The following is a 14395-nucleotide window of genomic DNA, read 5'->3' on the forward strand; positions in this document are numbered from 1 at the left end:
GTAGCAGAAACAACAACAACAACAACAACACTCTAAAAGACCTGTGCATCACAGAGCATCCTCCAAGCCGGTTCTCATCTCATCTGAGAGACCCCTTCTCATCATCATGAAGCCCGCCTCCAGGCTGCCACTTACCTCCGAGTGCCACCACTACTACGACATTGGCGAGGTACCCTGGGACATCCAAAAGTTAGTCGTCCACTCCATGACGCAATTCTCATGCCATGCTTTCACGTTCGGACGTCTAACTAACTCTTTCCTCCTCCCCGGCACAAGATACTGGCACCAGCGCTACTCCATCTTCTCCTACTACGACGACGACGTGCAACTCACAGACGACGCCTGGTTCGGCGTCACCCCGGAGCCCGTCGCCGCCGCCATCGCCGCCGACCTCGCGGCCCGCCAGCCCGCCTCCCACACCACGCTCGTCGACCTCTTCGCCGGCGCCGGCGGCAACGTCATCGCCTTCGCCCTGTCCGGCCGCTGGCAGCGCATCGTCGCCGTCGAGCGCGACGCCGCGACCCTGGCGTGCGCCCAGCACAACGCCGAGGTGTACGGCGTCCCCGACGGCCTCATCACCTGGGTCCACGGCGACTGCTTCGAGTACCTCCGGCTCCTACGGCGGCAGCAGCAGCAGCAGCAGCAGACTCAGCAGCACCAGGAGGGTGAGAATGAGGCGGCCGAGCTGCTGGCCCCGGAGCTCCAGGTCGACCCGGCCTCGACCGTCATCTTCGCCAGCCCGCCCTGGGGCGGCGTGAGCTACCGCGACCAGGACGTCTTCGACCTGTCCACCATGCAGCCCTACAACCTGCGGCAGCTGCACGATGCCAGCGTCCCCTTTGAGCACGCGTTGTACCTGCCGCGCACCAGCGACCTGCGCCAGATCGCCAAGCTTGTCCCTGGCGAGACCAAGGTTGACGTCAGGCAGTACTGCATGGAAGGCGCAAGCAAGGCCATGGTCGCTTACATCCCGAGCACGACAAGTACGTGAAAGTATGTCGTATTTCGAAACTTCTCAGCAACAACAAGAAATGGTATTTGCTATATAAACCGCTACGCTTTTTCTGCTCAACTTCTACATCTATTTTATAATGCCTTGACGATGGTTCTCTCGTCAAAAAGGTCCTTCAATAACCCACTCAGGCACACCTCCCCGTCAAAGGGGCCCATTGCATATGTAGACTCGAACGCATATATGCTCAACTGGCTAAAGAACGGCCGCAGCACCTTGGCGACCAGCTCATCCTTCCGCTCGAGGCTCACGTCATCGCTGATGCCGCACCCGCCCAGCAGCGGCGTCCGGCGGGAGCTAGCAGCCGCCATCGTCGCCGCGTGCTCCATCTGCACCCCGCTGGTGATCATCACGGCGCCCAGCTCCTCCGACAGCTCGTCGGCCAGCGCCACGGGCTGGTAGTTTGCCGGCCTATACACCGCGTCGATGGTGTCCGTGACAAAGAGCCACTCGTGCAGCTGGAAGTCGTCAGGGGCCGCGCAGATGAGTAGGTCTAGCAGCTTGCACGCCTGCATGATGGAGGCGTTGTTGTAGGCGTCCGCGGCAGCGCTGTCGTCGGGCGCAATGATGGACGTCACGGCCGCGTGCAGCTCGGCGTTGATGACGGGCCACAGGGGCGCAAGGTGGATAGCGCTCGTCCTGAGCACGAGAGCGCGCACCACCATGTAGATCTCGGCGCGGGTGGTCGATGATGGAGACGAGGTCGACGACGCCGCGAGCAGCTCTACCAGCTTGTCGAGAATAGCCTCCAGGTCCGTGACAAATGTGTCATTGGCCGACGCCAGGATGAGCATGGCCACCCTGCGCAGGTTGAGCTGCGTCTTGCGGTCGGCTTCGAGCCGCGCCGACGTCGCGCCCACGCCGAACACGATACCGGCTGTGGTCGGCGGCGTCATGCGGGCGAGGATCTCAGGCATTCGCTCCTTGTCGCTTACGGTCCACTGCCGTATGAGTGGCAGCCAGTCGCTCTGCACTAGCGACAGCCGTGAGCCGAAGAAGCGGTGATCGTTGAAAGCGTCCGTAACGTCCTTCTTCCACGCCTTTTGGTTGTTGGGCAGTCGCGACAGCTCCTGCAGCAGGACCAGGGTGCTCTTGGAGACGCTATCTGGGAAGGACTTGGCCCGAAAGGCCGGCCCGATGATGCTGGCCGAGATGGTAGTCGCGGCAGTCAGCACCCGGTCGTTCTCGACCAGGATCTTGGGCAGGTTGGGCACAATGGACGAGAGGATGCCTACGACATCGTCTGCCCTCTCTGACGGCGCCTGTAGCTGGCGCGTCGTTTCCATGGACTTTGCCTTTTCCGACTGCGTAGCGGAGCTGTCGCTGAAGTTCATCGGCCTCGTTGTGAAGAGGGCGGTCAAGAGGCGGAGGAAGAGATCCTGTCATGTAGTCAGATATGCAATCCAGATCAACGAACTCTCAGATGACTTACCCCCAACTCGCGACGCATTCTCCGTTGCTCCCCAAAATTGGTATTATCCACCTTCTCTCCCAAGATGGCCGTGAACTCAATCAGGCTTGGCAAGGTCTGGCGGTGCGGGAACGGGTTCCCAAGAAGGTCTCGTAGGAACGTCATACAATCCTGCCAGATCTCGTCCATGGTGTCGTCTTCGAGCGATCTCGCGTAGTCGACGAGGAAGATGACAATGTCGGTGTCCTGCAGCTCGACGGTCAAGGTAGATTTCCTCGACGGGTCCAAGGCAGCCGGGTTCGTGCGGCTGTACATGGCGTTGAATATGGCGGGGATTGTGTGCTTCGGTCTCGAGCCGTCGAGCACCGGCAGGAGATTGAAAACCGCGCCGTGCTTGGACGTGTCTGACGAGTCGAGGGATGTACGCCAGATTTCCATGACCGTCTCTAGGCATTCCAGAGTTTCGGCAGCGAAGAGGTGCTCAAGGAGCCGTCTCGCGCGGTTCCGCATGCGCAGTGATGTATAGTTAAAAGAGGCCGCCGAGCTCGCGTCTTGCGAAGCGCCGTCGCTGCCCTGGCCCCAGGACCATATCTTGAAGCAGATTCGAACAGCGTCTTGGAAAGCCAGGAGCACCGTCAGCCTGTCATTCGCAGTGGCGCTCCTTGTCTGGGGCGCGTCGGCCGAGAAGATATTGCCAAAGAAGCTCTGTGGCTGCTCCGGGTTCTTGATCATCTGAGCACGAGCTTCCTCGACCAGCAGCGCCTCGTGCCCCTTGGCGAGCACCTGCTCGAGGGCATTCAGCAGGCAAATGAGAGTGGATTCGGGGACGCTGAGCTCTTTGTCGATGACGGCGCCCTGCCGAAATGTGGTTTGCAAACCCGTGAATGTAGAATTGATCTCGGTGCACAGAGTCTCCACTAAGGGAATGAGCACTTGGAAGATTGAATCCGTATAAAGCGGCAGGCATCCAGAGAGAAAGGTGACCCAGCTTTCGAGGACTGGACGGCTTGTGCAAGAGCTCAACCCGTCCTGCAAACACTTGAGTAATAATGGCGGAGGCGGCACCAATCTAGGGGGCTTCTCATCTGTCAACGAATGCCTGACAGGCTTGGTCGGATCGATGCTCATAGCCCGCTGCTTCTCGCGCGGTGGGGGCGATGGAGGCTCTGGCACAAGGATATCACGAAGCTTGAGCGCCGCAAACACGGCATCTAAGAGCAGGACCTGCACATAGGGGTCTTTGCCGTTGATAGCTCGCATGAGATGCTCCAGGAGAGCGTCTTCCAGTCGCAACTTGGCGAGTACCTCGGCATATGGGCTCAAAAGAATCTGATGAAGTACGGTGAGCGCATAGCGGTGAAGCTGCGCTGTGCGACCTTCCTGGTCACAATCGGGCGATTCCTCACAAGATATACATCTCATGCAGATCTGCAGGAAGAACTCCTGGAAGGTGATGTCGGCATCCGAGCCGGCTGCCGAAGTCAGTGACTGGCGACACACTCGATACTCTGGAAAGAAGGCGACCTACTGATCTTGGAGATGCTAGAATGGCCATCGCCAGCGGAGAGAGTACGACGCGCGAGGATAGCATGGAACGAATCGGGCGCCCAGCGAAGCACGTTGGAGAGCGTTCGTAGGTAGTAGATGCCGAGATCAAGGTCATCATCGCTCGTCAACTGCCTCGTTCCGTGAGCATCACCCTGTTTTGGCAAGTGCAGATAGTCGAGTGCTAGGAAGCGAGAAGCAAAGATCAGAAACATCCTGCGAGTCCATGTCAGTTTCCCGTAGCCTTGCACGCCGCATGATGGACATACTTTTCAACGCCCATAAGGCTGTTGAGCCACGTCTTGATATTCATGAAGAGCTCCGTTCGCTCGTCGAGGAGAGCGTCGAGCGCAAGGAAGAGTGGCCTGCCCAGCATCACCTCATAGTGGTCCACGCCAGCCAGTCTGGGGAAAGCCTTCAAGTCCGCATTGGGTGTTTTGGGCGTCCTCCGGTCCGAGCTGTGAGGGTTGTCTTGTAGAGTATGTGACCACAGGACACTGAAGCGCCGGCCTGAGTCGGCTGACCGGACAGCGAATGTACCCGCCACATTCTGTTCGATCATGAGGGTGGACAGGGCTGCCTCGACCTCCCGACTGGAGGGAGAGAGTGCGGTCTGTAGCTGCCAGAGACTACGGACCGTCTCCACGTGGTACTTGGGTTCTGCACTGGATAAGAAAGACCAAGCGTGGCGTACGAGGGGTGTTACAAGCTCCAACAGTTGGTTGAAGGTAATGTGGCTGCTCGAATGGAGATGAGTGGAGAGGGAGAGAACGGAGGAATAGGTGGTAAAAGGTAGTGTCGTGCGCTCGGACAGGCAGCGGCTCAATGCCGAGAGCAGTTGGTCAGAGTCAAAGGGCGTCCTTTGAGGAGTCTTCCCCAGGAGCAGCATCAAAAGACGACTCTTAGTCGCCATGTCTGAGGCCGTGTTCCGGTCGAGAAGGCATTGAATATTCAGGCTGCAAGCCTTTCGCAGCAAAAGCGACGCGAGGGTATTTGCCGTGTATGGAGGAGCCGAAGCATCAAGGTTACCTTGATCAGTCACGTAGAAAGTCTTGATTCTCTTCAGCAGATCGGCGTTGGTCGGAGATGTCGCCGCCACAGTTCTACCGTCCCCTGCTTCTGGACTTTTGCTAGTTGCATCGCGGAAAGCACGTTCAGGGATGAGCTCGATGAGGTCGCTACCAACGGCGAGCGCCTGAACTTCCAGCAATTGAGGCCGGGCCGGCTCCTTTGAGTCTTCGAGCATACACAGAATTGACAAGGCAGTTAGCGGAGCATGAATGGTGATCATCTCCTCCTCGCGGATATTGAAATGTCTGATGATGAACTTGGCCAGGTCCAGCTTGTCGCTTCGCTCAGAGCTAGTTAAGTTGCTGGAGCCGATGGCCTGGGCCACCAAGCTCAAGATCTCGCCGTAGATCAAGCCACTCTCGACGCCGTCGAAAAAGACGCTCGCGCTTCTGAGAACCTCGCTGAACTCGGCCTTCGATGAAGCCTTTGTTTTGAAATGCCTCACGCTGTCTACGATCGCGAGAAACACCTCGGGTACGACGAGACCACCAATTTCCCACCGATCCATGAGAGACAAACATATTCGATACGGTCTGGCTCGCTCTGCGGGTGGGCTATCCGGTATAGCTCGGATCATGGCTAGTAGAGCACGGCTGAGAGGCTGTAGGCCATACTCTTCGAAGTAGCTCGTCTTGGTAGAGAAGTACCCGCCACCATGCTCCGTAGTTGCACCGGGGCTGTCCAACGCAGCATCCAGGTCTTGGGCAGAAGGTTCAGGGCCCAATAACCAGGCCCACAAGCGTCGATTCAGGCTCATTTCTCGTCGTGTGACTACGCCGACAGCTGCACGCAGTAGCAGTTCCAGATCTGCAGGCTTGACACGCGTCTGCAGGACTTTGGAGTGCAGAGGGAGGTGGGTTACGAGAAGGTCAAGGTACCCTCGCTGGATGAGCAACTGCTCGTCGGCCAGACCTGCCGCAAAACACCGCAAGAGTAGACCAGGTTCTGGGGAGGTTACCAGTTCCGACAGCTGCGCGGTCAAGTCATTGTCGAAGCCATTTTGAGCCTTTGCGCCCGCTTTGTGGGACTCGGCGCTGCCGAGCTTAGGAAGATAGCGAACCAAATACGCCAGGGCTCCCAGGCGCCTGGTCTGGCTTGTGATTGAGGCGAGGAAGAAGCACTGCCAGAAAAAGTCATCGCCGGTGGAGTGATCGCGCGTGATGTCCTCACGGCCTGGTGGTCTCACAGCAATCTTGAAGCGCTGTAGCAGCTGCATCGTGCGGTCGAAATCCTCGGCCGTCTCTTCCTCCAACCCAGGCAGCAAAGCTAGTACTATTGACTTCAGGGCTGGCCGTAGCGATCTTGGTTGTACATCGAGGAAGTACTTCTCGAGGAGGTCGAGGAATGGCGTCCGGACGGACAGGGAGGCAAATGACAGTGTCGCTGCCAGCCCAGGCAGGTAGAGAGGGAGGTCATTGGACAAGCCGTCTTTACCGATGATGGAAAATACGCAGCTGTATACTTCGAGGGCCTTCTGATGGACACCAGAGGGAAGCGAGGGGTTCAGGCATTGCGACAGGCGCTTTGCGACGAGAGCCTTGGAGGGTAAAGTCGTGATAGTTGAAGGCCTAGATTGGAGGGCCTGTCAACGTCACCAGTTAGCGAGTTCCCCGTTAAGGAATATAGCCCGTATTGACACACCTTGAGAAGTCTATTCAGGAAAGATATGTAGTCTGCCCACTCATCCAAGGCCGTCTCGAACAGCGTGAGCGCCCTGTCTATGCTGGCCGCGAACTTGCGGTACGCCTTGTCTTTGGTCGGTTTCTCCTCTACAGTCGCGCATTGTCAGCGAGGGTTCAACACTGCAGCGGATTGAGTCTGTATTATTACCACTCCCAAGCTGGTTCCTCCATTGCCGGGGAACGGGCGAGTCTCGTCCAGAGCTCTCTGGCGAGATGGAGCGGCGCGGCACCCCTGGCTCCAGCGACATGATTGCCGTTTACAGCTCGACTTGTGTGATGACGGGAAGCACTGAACTCATATGGCTAAAGTTTCTCTATAGTCATATCTTGTCTTTCTCCGGTAGAGGGCGCCACTCCATTGTCTGCTGCCTGTTGTCGGTCGATACGCTCAGATTGCTTGTAGACAGGCGTCTCGTTGCATGGGCAGAAAGGTGCAAGTAGAGGTACGTACCTGCCACCCCAGGCGGCGTGTCCTCAAGGTCGCCCGTAAGACATGTACTTTAGGTACGTCAGGGCATGCAGGCAGCTAACTGGAGAGCTTAGCGCGTCCCCAGGTGCTACTGGCCGGTGCTGCGGGACCCTGGACGCGCTAGGCCTGCCCCTCGGCAAGGCTAGTAGTGCAATCGTTATCGCGACCTTATCTCACCACGCGCACAGTGTTCGCGACATCACCTGGACTTTGGCAGCCATTACACCGCCAGGCGCCTCTGAGCAACATCACTTATACGCTCGCCCTTGACTCTTGCTCATGCTTATGCCCATACCTATGCAAATTCACAGTTGAAACGGACAAGCTCTCTGCTGTCCATCTCGTGCTGCGGCTGGGAAGCTCATTATGGATCCCGAGAACATCGTCATTGCCGCACAACCCGATCACTCGCCCTCATAAACTCTCCCACGGGCTCCAGGAGCCTCCATCGCACACTTTAATATAGACGCGTTAACAGACAATGAAAGGCCTGGAGCCTTGGAGTACACAATGGTAAAACAGAATGATGCTGTTGCAGCTCCCGGCGACAGCAATGAGGACATGCCTCCTCCCCCGCTCCCGCCTCGCCAACGGGCAAGCACCGGTGATGACACCCTCGGCGTGGACTCGGCCCCGCTGCAGTCCAGGGCCACCACGGCGATATCACCCATTGATATCCAGACACTGTCTTTCCCGGACGGCTCGCGAGGGACGTTCTCGACGGCCAGCACCAAAGCACCGCCGTCCCCAGCCCATATTGGCAGCGGCTACACCTCCCCCAACGTCCCCGGTCTCGTGCCCTTGAATAGTGAGAACTCGGATTCGATGAGCATCATGAGCTTCGCGCCTACGATGCGGCCTCCGGGTGACTTGGCAAGCCTGGTGGCTGGAGACTTCAACCGGAAAAGCCGGGCCTGGCAGCTTCTGAGGTCGCAATCTGCTGCCGTCCAGCCCTTCGAGAGCAAGAGATCGGACGGCCCAAAGCGACTTGTTGATTTTGAGAAGGAGTTTGCCCCGATCCCGGATCTGTCCGAGGATAACTTAGACGAGAGCTCGGACGACATCAGGCTGTCGCTCTGGAAATCCAAGCTCAAACACTATATGATACTGTCATCGGCCGGAAAGCCGATATGGAGCCGCCACGGCGACCTCAGTCTCATCAACTCATATATGGGCGTCGTTCAAACGATCATCTCATTCTACAAGGAGGCCAAGAACCCCTTGCAGAGCTTTACTGCGGGTAACGCCCGTTTTGTTGTCGTCACAGAAGGGCCTCTCTATTTTGTCGCCATCAGCCGGCTGGGCGAGAGCGATGCCCAGCTTCGGGCCCAACTCGAGGCCTTGTACATGCAGATCCTGTCGACGCTGACGCTGCCGACGCTGACAAAGATCTTTGTGAATCGTCCCTCCACAGATCTGCGCAAACCGCTGCAGGGCACGGAAACCTTGCTCTCCTCGTTGGCGGACAGCTTCACCAAGGGCTCGCCCTCTGCCCTCCTCGGCTCTCTCGAGTGTCTGAAGCTGCGCAAGTCGCAGCGATACGCCATCAATAACGCCTTTCTGAAACAGAGGACCGATAAGCTCCTCTACGGGCTGATCGTGGCGGGAGGCAGGCTCGTCAGCGTCATCAGGCCCCGGCGCCACTCTCTGCACCCGAGCGACCTGCAGCTGATCTTCAACATGCTGTTCGAGTCTGGAAGTATAAAGGAGGGCGGCGGAGAGAACTGGGTTCCCCTCTGCCTTCCGGCTTTCAACAACCAAGGCTACCTATACATGTACGTCAGCTTCTTCGACGGGAGCCCATCTGGCGACCAGGCAGAGTCCAAGTCACCCTCGGTCGCGTCGCCGGACGAGGCCGTGGCCATCATCCTCATCAGCCCGGATCGGGAGAGCTTCTTCGACCTCAAAGAGATGCGCGACAAGGTCGCCGCGCAGCTCACCAAGAACGGCAGCCTGGCCATCATCGCCGCCGCCGCGCGCGCCGGGCGGCCCCAGCCCTCGGACATCTCGCCGGGGACCCAGCTCAGCCACTTCCTCTACAAGTCGCGCGCCAACGTCCAGTTCGCCATGTCGTCCCTGGAGCCCGCCTTCGGCAGCAGGGGGGACCCGGACCTGGTCGGCCGCCGCCGGCTCATGACGCTGTACCACCAGCTGCACGCCGCCGTGCACGCACGGCACTCGCACCTGCGCATAATGCACTGCGCCGGCGAGGACGCGACGAGCCTCGCGTGGATCACGCCCGTCTTTGAATTCTACTGCGTGGCCGGGCCCAACGCCTCGCGCGCGGCGATGACGCAAGGCGCCAACAAGATTGTACAGTGGGCCAAGAAGGAGGAAGAACGGCTGTTTATTATTGGGGGTGGTGTGTTTTGAAAATGAACTGGATGAGCTGGTTGATGGTGGTGGTGCAGATTGGAGGTGGTAGAGTTGCTTGTTTATATTATACCCCTGAGTGAGAGTAAGAAACGCATTCGCAATCGATATCAGTCCCTGACCACGCGCGAGCCAAAGACCCCTTATAAGTTCTAATATCGGTGTCTAATTCTCAGGGGGGCGGCATGTGGCGGCTTGGTCGGCTGGTCAAGTTCAGGTCAATCGTGTCGTCCTGCGGTGGACTAATCATTCCATTTCGGGAAGGGGAAGTGGAAAAGGGACAAGGAAAAGGGGGAGGACACGGGTTCGAATCACAACCACGGAGCAAAATCACCTGAAAGGGAGATTTTCGAAGCATACCACCCTCCGGGCTGATATGCGAGTTTTTTTTTTTTTTTTTCTCTTTTTTTTGTTACTTTGCAAGTACGCTCAGCAGGTCCCACCACGTAGACTCACTTGAGGGCGTCGGTCGCCGAACTCCCCTTTATTATTCTAGTATTCTTTCCTTTCCCCTAAGTCTACTCCCTCCGTCTCCCAGGCCAGTCCTTCATCACCAGACACCTGCGTCCTCCATTTGTTCGGAACACTGCGCAAAAATCCAGTCCTGGAGCTGGGATGGCAAGAGTAAAAAAAGTGACAGTGTACCATAACCTTTCCTCAGGGTCCCTCAAACCAAACTGTGCATTGAAGCTGTACCTTGACTCGAAGATCTGAGTGCAAGTTAGACCTATATTTATCTAATGCGTAGACTATGCCTATGAGGAAAGTTCATGTTGTGCAGAGTATTAGAATGCACCGTGGAAGGCTCTGCTCCAAACCGCCAGCATCTGGTGTGCGAGAATAAGCCTACAAGGGTATAAGGCAGCACCCACGTTGGCTGCAAATAGTAGAGTCAAACAAACAATAACATGACCTTTGTTTCGCATCCTTTCCAATCTCGAATCAATACGCACTCCCAAAAGTTGAGCGAGGCACCAACGAGTCTGCCCGTCCTTCCCAAGCCACAATGTCCCAAAAACAACGAACAGCAGAATGAACCCAAGCAAAGCAAAGATCTTGGAGGTTTGGTCTATAGCTCAAGCATGCTATGATCTCGTCTTGGTCGACACAGTGCCTCGTGTCCTTCTGACATATGCACTCACGGCGGTTCTCGCTCCCTTGACCCATTTCGAGATGCGTGTCCGGAACCTGATAGCACGACCCGACTTGGATCTCCTTGGCACCTCGAAACCCAGGCCGCTGGCCGCACTACCAGTCGTGGTGATTGAAGTCCTTGTAGGGGTTACTGCCACCGCGTCCGGGATCAGCTCCGCGAGAGGAACAGGTTTAGGGGTCTTTCGGATGCCACTCGTGAGATGCGTTGTGTTCGTGGCAAATCCTTGAAGCTCATGCCGGAGAGTTAAGGGTGTTTTTTGGTGGCTGCCCCGGTGAGAAGTGTTATCACCGTCAGCCGATGTCAATGGGGTAGAGCCCGGATGACTGTCCAAAGAACCTCGGTTCTCGGGGTAGTCTGAAGAGGGCGTAGACATGCTGATGGGGGTGACTGGCGGTATGCTGGGGGCGACACCCCTTTTCTTACGGCTTGGGCGATCGGACTTCTGGGAACCCGGCGTTCGAGGTTGAGTGATTGCTGAGCTGTCTTGTGACTTGAGCAAGTACTCAGGCGGTGCATTGACCAAGTTGGTAATCAGACATGAGCCATCAACAGCAACACGTCGTCTCACAGTCCCCGTGCTGGCGATCAGGTTCGTCGAAGGTGCGTCATGCACAACAGCTTTGAGCCGCAGCTTTGGCTTTCGGGTTGATGATTCTAAAGAACCCTTCTCTGCTCGTATACTCGAACTCGGTGTGATGTCCGGAGTCGACAAGATCTTTTCTGGACTTGGATTCGTCGATCCAGTGGCACAAGCAGCAGATGACATCGACGTTCTCAGACGCAATTTCCGCCTTGAGATGGCAGGATGGTCTTCAGTGTGGGTCTCATTGTCTTCGAGCTTGCTCTCCAACTCCGTGCGAATCGGCTCAGCATTGCGCGTAGGCGATGTTGCGGGCAACAGGAAAACGCAAGCCGGCGATGCAACGATAGGGAGATCAGCTCTGCAGTCTTCGGCAGAATCTTCGTGCTCCGCAAGTTCTGCATCGTGTCCGGGAACCGGTGGCAAAGCCTTCATAAGTTGAGGGATACTATTCTTTACCCGAAGCTCTTTGGCGGGCGAAATCGGTTTTGGCGCCAGCATTGGGGTTTGGCTGCGAGCACTTGAGTCTTGCGTAGTCGGCACCACGACGACGTCACGCCGGTGCAGACTATCAGAAACATTGCAGAATCTATACTGCTGAGGACCCGAAGTTGCTTGATTCTGAACGATACCATGCTAGAGTTTCGCAGAGATCGGTGTTCCAGGGTTGTGCGGTTGTGCGAAATCCGCTGACAGGCTGGCCTGCAACTGCGCACCTTCCGTGGGCGTAGGTTGTGAGCGAGACAGCGACGAATGATTCTCTCGACTCCGGGATGGACTAGCATTTCGTTCGGGCTGCGTGTGTTCGTCCTCCGCCTTCACCAAGAGAATCGAGTTCCTGCTCTCCTCTGCGATGCCGCTGTCATGATCAGGAATAGTAGATAGACTGTATGTTCGAATCGAAAGCTGGTCTTCAGGATCTAGAATTTCCGCCTGCTCGCTATGAATCGTCGTCTTCCCTGGGCTCTCGATTTCGACTTGACGCTCCGGTGACTTGGAAGTCGCCGTCATATCTGTGGGTGAATCATACATCTTCGCAATGGTTCCGTTGTTTTGGGAGACAAAAGTACCGTAGTGGTTATTGTCAAGATGCCCTTGATGCGCGGTAGTCTGTCCATGAGTGGCGTCCTGGAGAGGCGAACGCGCTTGTACATGCCTTGCCCTCGAAACAAAGTGGGCGTCAGAGGGCTGGAGCTCTTGAGCATTATGATGATTGTATGAGAGTAGCTCGTGAGACCCTGTTCTAGCCTGAGCCCGTATAGCTACCAGACCGAGTCCAAGCGTCTCGAGTTGGTATGACTGGTCCTTGAACTCTGTGCTGCTGTCCTCTGAGGCTGGCTGTCCCAACGAGCCTCGAGTGAGTGGCCATGGTGACAGATCGTCTGGCTGACCTCCCGAGCAGTCGAATTCCTCGGAATAGTCATAGTAAAACGTAGCCGAAGGCACTGTCGACGATTCCCACAAGTCGTTTTGGCGTCTTGGTTGCACGACTGGGGTTGGGTTCTGTAGCCGACGTTCTCGTTTATTCTCATGTTCATGACCCGTCGCATGGACAGTCTCACCGCCGGAGAAGCCACCATCATCACATGGACTCGGGCGCACAAAGTAAGGGCCTAGAGAACCCGCGCCTGGGAGTCGATAAGGACCATTTCGTAACGACAAGGGCGGTCTTCGGCGAGGGGATTGTCCATAACGTGGCCTATACAAGCCGTGGACAGTTCTCTTTCAAAGACTTGTGAGCCATCTTATCATCGTGTTTTAGGTTTTTAGGCCGAGAGACTTACATAGGAAACCCGATCAATCTCAACCATCCTACTGTAATCGACCCTGCCATTCTCCGTGAGAGCCGGTGAAGCTGGCCGTACACCCGGTCGCTTGAGCCGAGTCGGGTAGGGAAATGGCGAACGTGGACGTTGTAAAATGCCGCTGCTGGCTTGGCTGAACAGAGTTCTGTCTGAACCTTGGCTACGGAGCCTTCTCGAGACTGAACTTGTCATGGAGTAAGACCTGAGGCCGCTACCATCGCACTGGCGGGATAGAGAGCTGTAGACAGATCTCTGGCCCTCAGATCCGTACAAGGACAAGATCTCCGAGGTTGTGTCTCGATACGAAGGCAAGAGCAGGCGGTCGTCCCTTATGGGTGGAGGGATGTAAATCGCGGCGTTTGACGACTGAGAAGCGAGGGCATCCGACCTGTCAACGGGCTTCGACCGATGTACTCGACGAGAGGTATGTGACTTGGGAACAGAGCGGATAGTGAAGATGCCTATGTCGCCGGTTTCAGTTGTTGTCTTGAGCATGCTCTCAAGAGGGCCCGGCGAGGCCAGAAAGCTTGCGTTTTCGCTGACGCTTCGCAGCGAGCGGCAACGGCCATGGGATCGGTGTGGTACCATTTGGCCGTGCCGACCATGGGAGGAATATGCGCTGTGAAGGGCGCCATGGCTAGAGGATCGTCGGGCTGCTCGTCGTTGGCCCTGCATCGGGATCGCTCAAACCCTCGGTTTCTTGTGGCTGGTCCCGACAAAACATAAAAGCAAAGAGGAGGAGACAGCAGGATCCCAAGCAAGGCAGCAGAGTGTTGACCCTTCAGCAAGCAGTCGACGTGCACTGACAGGAGTTGACGGGTTTGGTCAAGCTAGAAGCGATGTTTGTCGACTCGAGAGCAGTTCGATGCTTTTCGGCCATTGACACTTTCAAGGGAGAAGGCAGAGAGGGGTTGCCATCTCAACAAGAGAGGCAAGAGCGTTTGCAGCACTTGCTAAGCCTGACTGCCATGCTCCTCTGCAGTGGAAGGAGCTGGGCAGCGAATTATACTTTGAAGACAGTACCAGGGCGAGAGGAAGCCGCCCGCGATCAATTAAGATCAGGCGTGGTGCTATGAGCTTTCATTGCCAATGACTTTCATGATCTCTGCTGCCCTTCTCAAGATATGGCTTTGCCCTGTCGAGTTCGACCGGTAGGCGTCCCAATGCTATATCTTTACCTAGGTACTTACTGGAAGTATTGGAGTGGGCATAGAGGCCATGTCGATTGTTTTCTCCTATTTCGGCCTCAGTGGATCGTCTGCTGCCAACTATTCGGGTTGAGAAGTTCCTC

General features: G+C 56.6%; 5 protein-coding genes across 5 annotated transcripts; 2 read left to right on the forward strand and 3 right to left on the reverse strand.

Annotated features, from left to right (window-relative positions):
• Positions 1-106: 106 nt before the first annotated feature.
• On the forward strand, positions 107-991 carry E0L32_004371 (uncharacterized protein; the record flags this gene model as incomplete). The annotated part of the gene is made up of 1 exon (XM_031138774.1): positions 107-991. The coding sequence occupies one exon, from the start codon at positions 107-109 to the stop codon at positions 989-991; it is 885 nt and encodes a 294-aa protein (XP_030997102.1).
• A 95-nt stretch (positions 992-1086) lies between these two features.
• Positions 1087-6969, reverse strand: E0L32_004372 (uncharacterized protein; the record flags this gene model as incomplete). Its single annotated transcript, XM_031138775.1, has 6 exons — positions 1087-2391; positions 2445-3895; positions 3952-4184; positions 4238-6621; positions 6681-6808; positions 6870-6969. The coding sequence occupies 6 exons, from the start codon at positions 6967-6969 to the stop codon at positions 1087-1089; spliced, it is 5601 nt and encodes a 1866-aa protein (XP_030997103.1).
• Positions 6970-7700: 731 nt separating this feature from the next.
• E0L32_004373 (uncharacterized protein) lies at positions 7701-9563 on the forward strand (the record flags this gene model as incomplete). Its single annotated transcript, XM_031138776.1, has 1 exon — positions 7701-9563. One exon carries the CDS (start codon positions 7701-7703, stop codon positions 9561-9563), a length of 1863 nt encoding a protein of 620 aa, XP_030997104.1.
• A 1085-nt stretch (positions 9564-10648) lies between these two features.
• E0L32_004374 (uncharacterized protein) lies at positions 10649-11800 on the reverse strand (the record flags this gene model as incomplete). The annotated part of the gene is made up of 1 exon (XM_031138777.1): positions 10649-11800. The coding sequence occupies one exon, from the start codon at positions 11798-11800 to the stop codon at positions 10649-10651; it is 1152 nt and encodes a 383-aa protein (XP_030997105.1).
• A 135-nt stretch (positions 11801-11935) lies between these two features.
• E0L32_004375 (uncharacterized protein) lies at positions 11936-13692 on the reverse strand (the record flags this gene model as incomplete). Its single annotated transcript, XM_031138778.1, has 2 exons — positions 11936-13021; positions 13084-13692. The coding sequence occupies 2 exons, from the start codon at positions 13690-13692 to the stop codon at positions 11936-11938; spliced, it is 1695 nt and encodes a 564-aa protein (XP_030997106.1).
• Positions 13693-14395: the final 703 nt, after the last annotated feature.

The sequence above is a fragment of the Thyridium curvatum genome (assembly GCF_004353045.1).
Source record: "Thyridium curvatum strain D216 chromosome Unknown NODE_21_length_474914_cov_86.438106, whole genome shotgun sequence".
NCBI lineage: Eukaryota > Fungi > Ascomycota > Sordariomycetes > Thyridiales > Thyridiaceae > Thyridium > Thyridium curvatum.